At 43.5% G+C, this 14442-nt stretch overlaps 1 protein-coding gene across 1 annotated transcript in view; it reads left to right on the top strand.

Moving 5' to 3' along the window:
• The window catches only part of LOC122553276, a 34255-nt gene extending 20669 nt beyond the window's left edge, over nt 1–13586 (top strand). The window contains exons 2-3 of the mRNA XM_043696863.1: nt 8192–8296; nt 11195–13586. Coding sequence (XP_043552798.1) covers nt 8192–8296; nt 11195–13200 — 2111 coding nt within the window. The 3' untranslated portion in view covers nt 13201–13586. The remainder of the gene's footprint in view (nt 1–8191; nt 8297–11194) is intronic.
• The last annotated feature ends 856 nt before the right edge of the window (nt 13587–14442 follow it).

Raw genomic sequence — 14442 nt, 5'->3', positions numbered from 1 at the left:
CTGTTTCCACACTGTAATGTAATCTAATCTGTAATGTCTTCTTTTCTGAGCTGTTCATTGTATGTAATTTCACGCTGCATTGAACAAGTCAAGAGCACAAAGAGGTTGGAAGAAAATGGGGCTGGAGGGTGGGCAATAATATAACTAGATGATTAGATCTAGTCCAATCCACATTTTAATATCATGCACTTTCTACTGATTCTTATATTTATGTGTTTATACTATTTGTATTTAAATGGCAAAATCTGCTTTATTTTGTAAAGCCAAGCAGCTTGGAGTACTGGGGCTTCTCTGTGGCAAAAACTCAGAAGGGAAGCTGAGTCACATGTAATAATTCCAGTAAATACCCCAGGGAAACATTTAGGTGACATCTGACCTCAGTATTCAGAAATGTGGCTTATCCTGTTCATCACAATTTGACTGCAATCATTCCATCTGTCAGGACCCTTGCTTGTTGCTGCCACTTATCAAACCTTGATTACGGTTTAACAAGCAGGATCTGAGAAAGCATGTGGAACATTGCTACTTTAATCATATTTATTGGGTTATTATAGAAGATTAGAATTACAGCGTGATGCTGCTTTTAAATGTGGACACAAATTTAAAATAGATAAATTCAAGTAAATATGTAACAAAAAACAAACAAGAAGATTTTTAAACATAGTTAGATGGTGTATGCAGATAGACTCATTGAGATATACAGCAAAGAAACAGACCTTTCAATCCAACTTGTCCATGCTGACCAGATATCGAAATAAATCTAGTCCCATTTGCCAGCATTTGACCCATATCCCTCTAAACCTATTTTATACACATCCAGATACTCTCTAAATGTTGTAATTGTATCAGTCTCCACCACTTCTTCTAGAAGTTCATTCCATACACACACCACCATCTGCATGTAAACTTTGCCCCTCAGGCGCCTTTTAAATCTTTCCCCTTTCAGCTTAAACTTAACCCCTCTAGTTTTGAACTTCCCCACCTGGGGAAAAGACCTTGTCTATTTATACTATCCATACCCTTCATGATTTTATAAACCTCTTTAAGATTACCCCTCATCTTTCTGCACTCCTGGGAAAAAAAAAGTTTATGCAGCCTCTTTCCAAAGTTCAAACCCTCCAATCCTGGCAACATGCTTGCAAATCTTTTCCGAACCCTTTCAAGTTTTACAAATCCTTCCTATATAAAGGAGACCAGAATTGCATGCAGTATTCCAGTAGTGGCTAACTAATGTCCTGTACTGCTGCAACATGACCTCCCAACTCCTTTACTCAATGCACTGACCAATAAAGGAAAGCATACCAAATGTCTTCTTCACTATCATATCTACCTGTGACTCACTTTCAAGGAACTATGGACCCACACTCCAAGGTCTCATTGTTCAGCAAAACTTCCCAGGACCTTACCATTAAGTGTGTAAGTCCTGCTTTGATTTGCCTTCCCAAAATGCAGCACCTCACATTTATCTAAATTAAACTCCATCTGCCATTCATCAGAATTTATTGGCCCATCTAATCAAGATCCTGTTGTAATCTGAGGTAACCTTCTCAACTGTCTACTACATGTTCCAGTTTTAGTGTCATCTGCAAACTTATTATCCATACCTCCTATGTTCACATCCAAATGATTCATGTAAATGATGAAAAACAGTCAATGCAGCACCAATCCTTGTAGCACACCACTGGTCAGAGGCTTCCAGTCTGATAAGCAACCCTCCATCACCGCCCTCTGTCTTCTACCTTCAAGCCAGTTCTGTATCTAAATAGTCAGTTCTTCTTCTATTCCATGTGATCTAACATTGCTAACCAGTCCACCATGAGGAACCTTGTCAAACGCCTTAGTGAAGTCTATATAGATCATGTCCACTGCTCTGCCCTCATCAATCCTCTTTGTTACTGCTTCAAAAAACTCAATCAAGTTCGTGAGATACAAATTCCCATGCAAAAAGCCATGTCAACCATAACTAATCAGTCCTTGCCTTTCCAAATACATGTCCCTCAGGATTCCCTCCAGCAATTTGCCCACCATCGACGTCAGGCACACTGGTGTATAATTCTGTGGCTTTTCCTTTTCACCTTTCTTAAACAGTAGCAGCACATTAGCCAACCTCCAGTCTTCTTCCACCTCACCTGTAGCTATTGATAATACAAATATCTCAGTAAAGGGCCCAGCAATCTTTTCCCTAGCTTCCCACAGAATTCTGGGGTACACCTGATAAGGTCCTGGGGATTTATCCATCTTAATGCATTTTAAGACATCATGCACTTCCTCCTCTGTAATATGGATATTTTTCAAGACATTGCTATTTATTTCCCCACGTTTTCTATCTTCCATATCCTTCTCTACAGTAAACACTGATGAAAAATATTCATTTAGTTTCTCCCCCATCTCCTGTGGTTCCACACACAGATGGTCTTGCTGATCTTTAAGAGGCCATCTTCTCTCCCTAGTTACTCTTTTGTCCTTAATGTACTTACAAAAACCCTTTGAATTCTCCTTAATTCTGTTTGCCAAAACTATCTCATGTTCCCTTTTTGCCCTCCTGATTGACCTCTTAAATATACTCCTACTGCATTTATACTATTCTGGGCAATCACTTGATTACTGCTGTTCATACCTGACATATGCTTCCTTACTGTTCTTGACCAAAACCTCAATTTCTCTTGCCATCCAGTATTCCCTACACTAATAGCCTCATCCTTCACCCTAACAGGAACATATTGTCACTGGACTTTCGTTATCTCATTTTTGGAAGGTCCCCACTTTCTAGTTGCCCCTTTCTTTAATTTGGAACTTTAACTTTTAGATCCGATCTATCCTTGTTCATCACTACTTTAAAACTAATATATTTATGGCCAATGGCCCCACTGACACCTCAGTCACTTGCCCTGGCTTATTTCCCAAGAGTAGGTCATGTTTTGCACCTTCTCTAATAGATACATTCACATATTGAATCAGAAAATTATCTTCTACACACTTAACAAATTCCTCTCCATCTGCATCCTTAACACTGTGGCAGTCCCAGTCCATGTTTGGAAAGTTAAAATCCCCTACCATAACCATTTTATTATTCTTAGAGATAACTGAGATCTCCTTACAAATTTGTTTCTCAATTTCCCGCTGACTATTGAGGGGGTCTATATTACAAACCCAGTAAGGTGATCATCCCTTTCTTATTTCTCAGTTCCACCTAAATAACTTCCCTGGAAATACTCCCAGGAATGTCAGCCTATACACAGCAGTAATGCTATCCCTTATCAAAAACACCAGTCCTCCTCCTCTCTTGCCCCCCTTTGTATCCTTCCTATAGCATTTGTATCATGGAACATTAAGCTGCCAGTCCTGTCCATTCCTGAGCCACATCTCTGTAATTGCTATGATATCCCAGTCCCATATTCTTACCCATGCCCTAAGTTCTTGTGTCTTACTCGTTAGGTCTTTTACATTGAAATAAATGCAATTTAATTTATCAGTCCTATTTTGTTCTCTACTTGTTCCTGTCTGCCATGTCTGTTTGACTTACTCTTCTTCCCAACTGGTCACTTTCCTCACTATCTACCTGAGTGTCACCCCACCCTTTATTAGTTCAAATCTTCCGGAGCAGCTCTAGCAAATCTCCCTGCCCGGTATATTAATCCCCTTCCAATTCAGGTGCAATCCGTCCTTCTTATATAGGTTGCTTCTACCCCGGAGGGCATTCCAATGATCCAAAAATGTGAATCCTTCTCTCCTGCACCAGCTCCTCAGCCACGCAATCATCTGTTCTCGCCTCCTATTCCTAACCTCATAGCTTGTGGCACTGGGAGTAATCCAGATATTACTACCCTCAATGATCTACTTTTTAAATTCCTGCCTACCTTCCTAAATTCCCTCATCAGAAACTCGTGCTTCTCACTTCCAATGACCTCCTGCTGGTCCCACTCCTCTGTGAGAATATTCTACACCCTTTCTGAGAGATCTTTGATTCTGGATCCAGGGAGGCAACACACCATTCTGATGTCTTGCTGTTGGCCAGATAATTGTCTTGTTGTGCCTCTAATGGAACAGTTTATAAAACAGTGATTACTGCTCCCAAAATTCGAGGAAAACAGCTCCAATACTGAAAATACCTCAAAAAAGGAGCAACTCCGCCAATCACAATTTTCTCCCATCCTCCATTTCGGATTACTCAGAAGGTCCCTTTTAACATGTTATAGATAGGCAGCCTATGCTTTAAGGGAGTTTGGACAAGTTTAAAGACTAAATCAAATTGGAACATTTCTTCAATTCTACGATCAGGGAAATGAAAGTAATTTTTTTAAAAAATAAAGACATTCCATTCTATTAAATATTGTAAATACCACAGCTTTTTACAGGTCGTTCTACTATAACGCGCATTTCATTAATGCAAATTCGCTATAACATGAATGATGAATTGGGCAAAAAAATAAAGTGTGTATTAGTTATAACGCAATTCCGGCCCCATTGGTTTAAATGGTGGGGCTATTACATAGTTTTCTTATAACACGGGATTGCATGAAAATGTAACTACTGCGTTATGGCAGAATCAACGGTATTTCCTTTATGTTTGAACTGTAGACTAAAAAATGTTTTACAGCTATTAAATCAAGGTGACAATGCAAACATATGGCTTCAAATTTAAAAACAATGATTACTGGAGCACGTTGTGTATTTTACGCAATACTGTGCTCTCCTGAAATCGTAACAGCAAATAAGCAGATACCACCGTGCCAAGGGGTTCTGAACAAAGGGAGATAGTTGCCTGGCAACAATGCTCTGATTGGCTACTGAGCAGATGACCATGCCTTATGTGGCATTGGTACAGCAGAGAACCAAAGTTTGCAAAGATAGAGCATCAAAAAATCTTGGTTTCTGTCTCTCTCTCTAAAGTGCAGTTCTAGTAACAGCTAGCTATCTTCCACTCACTTTTCTTTGCAAACTTCTTGTTGATGGAGGAATTACATATCTTTAAAAATGGAGAAAGGGTGAATTCTCAACCAATGTGTGAAAGAGTCTTCACGTGTAACATTCTTTTGTCAACAGCAAAGAAATAAAAAAAAGAGAAGAAACTGAGAGAAACACCTCATCAAGTTGTGTGGTCCAGACTGTCATAGAGTCATACAACATGGAAACAGACCCTTCAGTCCAACTCATCTGTGCCAACCAGACATTCCAATTTGATCCATTCCTATTTGCCAACTTTTGGCCCATATCTCTCCAACCCTTTCTATTCATACACCTATCCAGATGCCTTTTAAATGTTGAAATTGTACCCACCTTCACCACTTCCTCTGGCAGCTACATTCCATTAACATGCCATCCTCAGCATGAAAAAGCTATCCTTTTCTTTCCCTTCGCACCTTGAATCTATGTCCTCTAGTTTTGGACTCACCCTGAGAAAAAGACCTTGGCTATTCACCCTGTCCATTCCCTTCGTGATTTTGTAAACCTCTATAAGGTTCCAACGATCGAGGAGAAAAGCCCCAGGCTACTGTTGAACTTCCAACTTTATTCCAATATTTTTCTAATCTATACTAAGAAGAGCTTCACTGATGAACTTTTAACTATATTTCTTTATTTTTCTACTTTGCACCTAAGATTTTGCACAGAGGTACCTTGGTAATGATATGGCGCTAGGAATGATAACATCGTATACTTTTCACTGTACTCCTTTATCCCTGTATTTGAGTACACATGATAATAAAATCTAATTCTAATTCTAAATTACACTTTTCAATGTGGAAGGTGACTTATTAAATTGTAGAAAATGGCACCAATTGATTAATATGATGATTAAGTGACAGCAAAGCCCTGAGATTCAAGAACTTTTTTTTCCCTGAAGCACAAATCATGAGTGATCCACAGTTGCCAAAACAAGGAAGAACAATTTTGACCAGTAATCAGATATAAATTACAGACCAGAGACAGCATAACCTCCATGACCACTGAAAGACTTTTACTGAAAAAAAAGATATGTTGCTGATATTTTTCATCTTCCATTCATCAAGAACCAATGCAAGAATGTCAAATTTTAAATGACCACAACAATGTATAATAAAGGAGGAAAACGTACTACTTATAAATTGGTGTGACCATTTGAAATTTGGAACTCTTGCGCTGTTCCTGATGGGTACAAGAAAAGCTTTAATGAGTCCTTTATTTCAACAATATTCGGGTTCTGTATCATCAAATGTCAGATTGAACGCCTATTGTGTTTTTAGTGCTTGGTATTGTAACTTACTGTTTTCTTTCAGCTAAATACTGGAATTCCCCTGTGTGTGAATTTCCTTGAACTCTAAAATAGATAGTCTACATTTTTCTTTTGAGATAAATATTTAATGTTGGCCACGTGCTTGTTGCACGTGTTCATGCTAAGTGCTTTTTTTTTCAATTCAGTCATGGGATCACCGTCTAGGCCAACAATTATTGCCCATCCCCAGAAGGAGGCTAGGGGTAAACCACATTGCTGTAGATCTTGAGTTTTATATAGGTCAGACCAGGTAAGGATGGCAGTTACTTTTCTTTAAAGGGCATTAATGAACCAAATTGTTTTTTAAATTAAATTACATGCTCACAATTAGACTAACATTTTGATTCAGATTTTTGTGCAAATTTAAAATCTCAACCAATTCCATGGTGCGATTTGTGCATATGTCCATAGAACATTAGGGTCTGGATCATAAGTCCAGTTACATTACCACTGCATCATCACCTCCCTGAGTGTTTGCAATGTGATTAATCAGATGAGTTATTTGCTCAGACTTTGCTGTGTATGTGTGTGTGTGTGAGACAGAGAGAGACATTTAGTGAAGCAGCAGATTTGTGTCACTTCTGCAACTCCTTCAAGTTAATTTATGTCACATGCATAGAAAAGCACCAACACCCTTTTTAACAATGTAGTGCTCAGCTATATGCTAAGATATCTAGTATCTAACGGTCCTGAGCTGCTCTGGTTATCTTAACAACAGCAACTTCTACTTATATAGCATCTATAATGTAACAAAATGCCTCAAGGCGGTTCACAGGAATGTGATAAAACAAAGTACCACGCTGAGTACATGTGAACAGATATAAGATAAATTGACCAAAATCTTGGTCAGAAATACATATTAATAAGTTTCTTTACAAAGGAAAGTTGGGTCATGAAGTGGAGAGGTAATGGGAGGGCATTCCAAAGCTTAGCATCTAGGAAACTGAATACACCTAGAAGGAATCAAACGTGGAAACACAAATGGGAACAGCTTTAGGAGGTGACATGTGCAAGGACTTTGGAGAGCAAAGAGAGCTCAGAGACAGAGGTGGTCACTTGAAAGGATGGTGGGTCGAGGGGTTTTTGTTTGGGAAGTGGCGTAATGCGAACCGATTCAAAAGACAGAAAAAAGAAACCATTTATAATCTAGCTACCATGGATACCAGGAGGTTATTGGATGATTAGTCATTCAGTACAATGGATTAAGAGAGCAAAACATACACAAAGATAGGTATAAAAGTAAGTTGTTCAAAATGCATAAGGAAGCTACAAAGGGATATTGATGGCAATGGGGTTTTACGATAAATGTTTGGAAAGACCTGGCTTGTATCCATTGGAGCTTAGAGGGGTAAGAGGTGCCTTGATTGAAACCTGAGGGGGCTTGACAGGATGAATGTGGACTGGATGTTCACTCTTTTGGGAGAATCTTGAACCGGGGTCACTGTTGAAAAATGAATGTGTTACTCACTGTAGACTGATTTCTTTCTGATAGAGTCACAAATCATTTGAACTCCCTTCCTCAAAGATGGTAGGAGAGTCTTTGAATATTTTTAAGGTAAAGTCAATCCATTCTTGATAAGTAAGTGGAATGTCGAATTAATAGACTGACTTTGATCTTATTGCAGAGAAAGCAAGGGTTAATTGGCTAACTCCTACTTCTAAATCATATTTCAGGGCTGAGTACAGTGTATCCTCTGAACCCTTTGTATCCTTGTACCCATCCAGATGCCTTTTGAATGTTGTAATTGTGCCAGCCTTCACCGCTTCCTCTGCCAGCTCATTCCGTACACCACCACACTCTGTGTGACAAAGGTCACCCTTTAGGTTCCTTTTGAATCTTTGTCCTCTCACCTAGATATGTCATTTTGTTGAAACAATGTTGCTTGATGTGCATTGATCTTTTTCTTTCATTGGATGATTTGAAACTACTTTCATTTGCAGCGGAATATATTGGTCAAGTAGCCAACATTGATAGCGGGCCAGTGAAAACAGAAAATGCAAGAAATCCTTGGGATATCTGGCAGTGTCTATATCAGGAAGAGCAAAGTCAGTGTTTCAGGTCATTGACCTTTTATCAGAACCAGGGCTGTTTTGACTCGGTTGTGTATTGAACCTTTAGCTCTGAGCCTTTACTGGATAATGGAAGTCAAAACTGCACTGCCAAATGCCTAACAGTAATTCTTCCTGACTTGAACAGTTTTCAGCTCAATACTGAGTGCTGATGTGTTAACAGGGTCTAGAATTGCTGACTCTGAGAAGCTTGTGAATCCAACAGTATGAACTGGCAAGAAGGGATCTGTCCTTTCACACAAAACATGTTCAATATTCATAAGAAATTGATAGAAATACACAGTTGACTGATTTGACAAGAAAAGATAGCTTATTGAGTAATAAACATTTGGCAAATAGACAAAGCGTTTTCCCTGGGGCAGGAGAGTCCAGAACTAGAGGGCATTGGTTCAAGGTGAGATGAGAAAGATTTAAAAGGGACCTAAGGGACATTTTCACACAGAGGGTGGTGCATGTATGGAATGAGCTGCCAGAGGAAGTGCTGGAGGCTGGTAGAATTACAACATTTAAAAGGCATCTGGATGGGTATATGAATAGGAAGGTTTTAGAGGGATATGGGCCAAATGCTGGCAAATGGAACGAGATTAATTTAGGATATCTGGTCAGCATGGACGAGTTGGACCGAAGGGTCTGTTTACATCTCTATGGTTCTATGATCATTGACAAGATGAGCTCAGAGGGGAGCAATAAGGATGATGGCAGAGAAACGGGGATGAAAGTTTAGAGGAATTTTAGAGGAAGTTTGAACGGGATGGATAGTGCAGGGGCAGTTGTTTGTGGCAAAGAAGCTTGGAAGCTTCCCACATTTAATATCAGGTGTAAGGATAGGAAATACCGGACAGTGATGATTAGAAAACAGACGTGGATGGAGGGGAAGTTATGCTTGGATTGTGGTATAGTGAACATTACGGGAAGTGGAAGAGCTCATAGTGTATAAATGACAATCGAGTTAAACAGGAATAATTATCCCTGAAAGTTAAACGGACATTACAAAAGTCAATGCCTCGACGACCCAAAGTGAGTGTGTTTTTGAGAAAAGAAAGTCTGTTCTTCAACATTTCTCATAAAGTTAACAACAGCGCCACCAAACTGGGAACCTCTCGGGAAATCGCCACAGAAGCCCATTGCGAAGACACACGCTGTGCCAACAAGAAAATTGCATGTTCTGGCTTCAGCGGGCAGAACTTTTAAAACCGCAAGTATTTGGCGGAGACACCAGCGAATCCTCACGGTGATAGCTCGCTCACAGGAAGAGATTGGCTCGTTCATTCCCAACTATTTACACACCAGCCAATTCACAAATGACCTCGGGGGTAGGGGCTAGATTCTGCCTTCATTACATCCAGACAGTTTTAGGGGCAGGGGAGGTTGGCTTCTGATATTCGTAATCGCGTAGTTCAGTGTTAAATACTTTGCTACAGCCCAAAACATTGATGTTGCTTGAATGAGTAAAAATCCAATAAAAATATGCTTGAATGAATAAAAATAAAAATCCAAACTATTTAAGGGCTGAGAAAACTTTCCAACTGGTAACGTTATCGTGACCTTGGTTCGGGAATAATTTTCACCATGATCAAGGCTGATAGCAATTCAGCAGAAGCTTTTAACTAAGTTTAAAATTAATATTCCAGCGGTGTGCATGTATTTATTCAGTGTTACCGTCATCCACGACTTGCTCTAGAATTTTGGTTGTCCCCCAATTGTGACAGCAAAATCACGATTTTTTTCCTCCCAAACCAAAATCGGACATTGTGTACCTTCCTGTTCTCACTACTATTCCCAAGTCACCGATAACGATTGACGTTTTCCCAGAATTCGCAGTTTTTAAACACATTCCCTTTCTGATCATGAAATGCACAGGTCACGGTCTGATTTCCAATGCAAAACCCTTATTAAATGGTAACTTGTTGGGTTCTGTTTTATTTGACCTTCTTGGTTTCTAGATTAGATTAGATTACTTAGAGTGTGGAAACAGGCCCTTCGGCCCAACCAGTCCACACCGACCCGCCGAAGCGTAACCCACCCAGACCCATCCTCCTACATTTACCCCTTCACCTAACACTACGGGCAATTTAGCATGGCCAATCCACCTAACCTGCACATTTTTGGATTGTGGGAGGAAACCAGAGCACCCGGAGGAAACCCACACAGACACGGGGAGAATGTGCAAACTCCACACAGAGAGTCGCCTGAGGCGAACTTGGGTTGCGGGAACTTGGGTTTTCAAGTCGCTCGTGGTGGGTTTTTTTAAACTGTTTTCTGGTTCAAACAGGAAATTGTACAGCTATGTATGAAAACCCACTGAGACACAATTTAAAAATACTGTGCAAATCCAGACAGTTTGTAACGACTTGAGCAAAACAGTAACTGAAACGCCTGTTTTAGAAACTGGATCGAGCATTTGCTTTTGATATGAACTATCTCACATGCCACAAATGACATTTGCGGCACCAGCAAATTTGGCTCCGACAAATTAGGCGGAGAGGAGGATTTGCGTTGAAAAACATGTAAAAAAAAACACGGCTTGGGGTGTGGTGGTGCATGGTTTCATAACGTGAACCATAAAATTCCGTTGGTTTTATGACCCACCTGCCCTATATATCAAATATCTGAAAAAATGGTGCTGGAGAAACCCAGAGAGAAAAAACGTCCAATTTGAAAAGGTCGATTTAAAACATTTTTTAAAATTACAACATTTGAAAAAAGTGATAAAGGAAAGTAAGTGGGGTGTCTTCGCGGGGAAGTAAGTAAATTTTTATAGGGAGAATACTCATTGTTCCTCCTGAGGATCGTATGAAAGTGTGGGCAAATGTTGATAGACGTGGGAGAGAGGATCTGTTCGAGTGATCAGTCCGCAGTGAAAGTTTGGCCAAGTCCACTTCACTCGCATGAAGTTTGCAAAATTGGCACCGGGACAAATAACTCCTTTGAATCAGTTGCATCACAAAGTCCCAGCCCTTTTTTTTTGTTTTAACCCACTTCCTTCCGTAGTGCAATCCGTCCTGGACTATTTAAATCAGAGTCTGACTGGCTGCGGGACAGAGTTGTTGGAAGAAGTGGTTTCTGGAGCAGCACAGAAGCAGAGAGTGGAGACAATGTTGTTGCTGCTGTGCCTCTGCCTGAGCGCCGGGCTGCACGGCGGGCTGGTGCACGGAGTGCTGAGCCCACAGCCCGCGGTGCAGGAGCCCACCCCCAGCGTCTGCGTCGCCACCGTCTGCTACAGCCTGCAGCGGCAGCGCAGGAAGTTCAACATGGCCCGCAAACTCTGCAAGAACGGCGAGGGGGATGCTATGACCGTCGGCTCCACCGTGGCCGCCGAAGCCATCGCCGTGCTGCTGGGCTCCGGCGGCGAAGTGGGGGGCGAGCGCCCCCGCTGGACGGGAGGAGGAACCGAGAGCCCCGCTGCGGGTGGGGGCGAGCGCCCCCGCTGGACGGGAGGAGGAGTGAAGGAGAACTTCTGGATCGGCCTGCAGCTGCACCACAAGGCCTGCCCTAGCAACGAGAGCCTGCTGCGGGGCTACCGCTGGGTGGACGGCGAGGCCGCCGCCAACTACAGCCAGTGGGGCGCGGCGACGGAGGAGTGCGGCCCCCGCTGCGTGACGGTGTCCGCCGGCGGCACCTGGGAGGAGCGGCCGTGCAACCAGAAGGCGGACGGGGTCCTGTGCGAGTACCGGTACCCGGGCAGCTGCGGGCGCCTGAGGGCCGGCGGCAACGCCACCGTGGTCTACCGCACCCCGTTCGGCGCCGACGGCGGCCACCTGTCCGAGCTGCCCGCCGGCACCCGAGCGCAGGTGGCCCCCTGGGGCCTCGAGTTCACCTGCCGCCCGGGGGAGGCGGGCGAGACGCGCGGGGCCTGGCGGGGCCCTCAGGCCTCGGCGCCCTGGGCCTGCCAGGTGGAGAACGGCGGCTGCCAGCACACGTGCCGCGGCGATTCGGGGCCCGGCGGCGGCCCGCGGTGCGGCTGCCCGGCCGGCTACACCCTGGGCGAGGACAACACCAGCTGCCAGCCCTTCGACCCGTGCCGGGAGGCGAGGTGCGAGCACCGCTGCATCGTGCAGAGCGGCACCCCGTACTGCCTGTGCTGGGACGGCTACACCCTGGGCGAGGACAGCAAGAGCTGCACCGACGTGGACGAGTGCCAGCAGAGACCGTGCGAGCAGCGCTGCGTGAACACCCCGGGCAACTTCAGCTGCGAGTGCTTCCCCGGTTACCGGCTGGGCAGGGACAACAAGTGTGAGGATGTTAACGAGTGTGACACCATCACCCCCTGTGCCCAACGCTGTGCCAACACTGCGGGAAGTTACAAATGCAGCTGCTATCCAGGCTACCACTCGGACCCCCAAGATAGTCGAGAATGTGTGTTCTATTGCGAGGAAAAAACAGACCCCTGTGCTGCCCGCTGCATTGGAATGGACTGCTACTGCCCAGTGGGTTATATTTATGATGACCTGCGCAACATTTGCCATGATATCGATGAGTGTGCCTCCGGCGCTTGCGACATGACTTGCACCAACACCCCTGGCAGCTTCAAATGTGACTGCAAAGAGGGCTTAGTGCTTCAGGAAGATGGTATCACTTGCGACATCGAAGGCTCCGGCAGTGGCAGTACCCTACTCCCCACTACCGTCTCGCCCCGTGTCATCCAACCTGGCCAGGCTGGGGTCTCCCTCGTCGTGGTTCTGGCCTCCATTTTCGCTATCGCCGTCTTGACTCTGGTGTTTGCCGGCTTGGCTCACCACCTGCTGGCCAAACGGGGCAAGTGGAAAGCCTCTGCCGCCTACAAACCAACTAACGTAGACATGGACCTCTGTCAAGTCACTTCTCTAGATGAGCAAAAGCAGCAGCTTCAGAGCACAGAGATATCCGGTGTGGCTACCTGAAGAGCTGAACTTTAAATTGGAAGAACAAACTGTTATATGATGATTATATTGGGGTGGGGGAATTAACAAAACCAAACTAATTTGAGTTTAGAACAATGCAAAGCTGGGGAGTGTGTGAACACTCATGCGTTTCCTAAAAAGAATAGCTTCACCCAACATTCCTCATGGATACTCTTTGGCCAAAGATCAGCTTGCTTTCACAATAAGGTACCTATGTGAGCTACAACCATAACGACGAAGCTGGGCCAATTTGCAGAAGCCAGCTTCTGACTCAAGACTGCATTTTCTCCTAGTTGACAGCTTTTGTTACAGGTTTAAGGGCAATCAGGATAAACTAAATCAAGAACTAAGGAAACGCCATTGTACTAAGAATGATATAAACTAGTTCATTTCACGAAGGAAGGTCTGCATGCTTAGAATGGCAGATGAATTGTTTTGGAATTGTAATCATCTGTCCGAATTGGGTGAGATCTACCTGCAGAAATTAAAGAAAGCATGTAGCTGCCATACAATGGCTGAGCCAAAGATCAAGATGGCCAGTTGAAGTCAAACTAAGTCAGGTGATGTTTACCGAAGCAGTTCTGAGGGGGGACTATTAAGAATGATCCTGTTAAGTAAGAGTAGGGACTGAGTTGCACTATTGGCGATTTGAGTGAAAGGACTGGATATCAGAATTTAATTCAGTGGTTCTCATACTGGAATATGTGGAGTGCTGGGTGTTCACAGGGACTTGCCGAGGGGTGGCAATGCCAGGCTGACCCACTGGTAATTGCCTAGACTGAGATTGTCCCAGTAAGTGAGTGAGCAGTGGTTGGAGGCAAGATCAGTCTTCACCCTCACCACCACTGTTCATGCTCCAGCTGTCTGACTAATTCGCTAATGTATTATCTGTGCTGTTTCTCCTTCATGGCCTATGCTCCCTGGTTACCCCCGCTTCCTCGACACCTTTTCTTCCTCTAGGCTTATGCTCCCGCTATCTGACTACCCCACAAATGTGTTTTCTGTGCTCCCGCACCCTCTGTGTCCTCTTGTGCTTTTTCCATTCTCCAATTCTCCTTTTTCTTCTGTGCTCTACAATCTGCACGCTCCTGCTGTCACTGCAGTGTACACTTGCTTCATTCCTGTGCTTCCCCATTGCTTCTGCTGACTCCCCTGCTTTGTACTGATTTCTGTGCTCTGTTCTCACCAGTCATATTCATAATGCACGCCTCCCATTCTCTTTGGGTTCCTGTTGGGAGTAAA

The sequence above is a fragment of the Chiloscyllium plagiosum genome, chromosome 9 (assembly GCF_004010195.1).
Source record: "Chiloscyllium plagiosum isolate BGI_BamShark_2017 chromosome 9, ASM401019v2, whole genome shotgun sequence".
Classification (NCBI taxonomy): domain Eukaryota; kingdom Metazoa; phylum Chordata; class Chondrichthyes; order Orectolobiformes; family Hemiscylliidae; genus Chiloscyllium; species Chiloscyllium plagiosum.
Note: the sequence above shows the minus strand (reverse complement) of the source record. Positions and strands in the feature narration are given on the sequence as shown.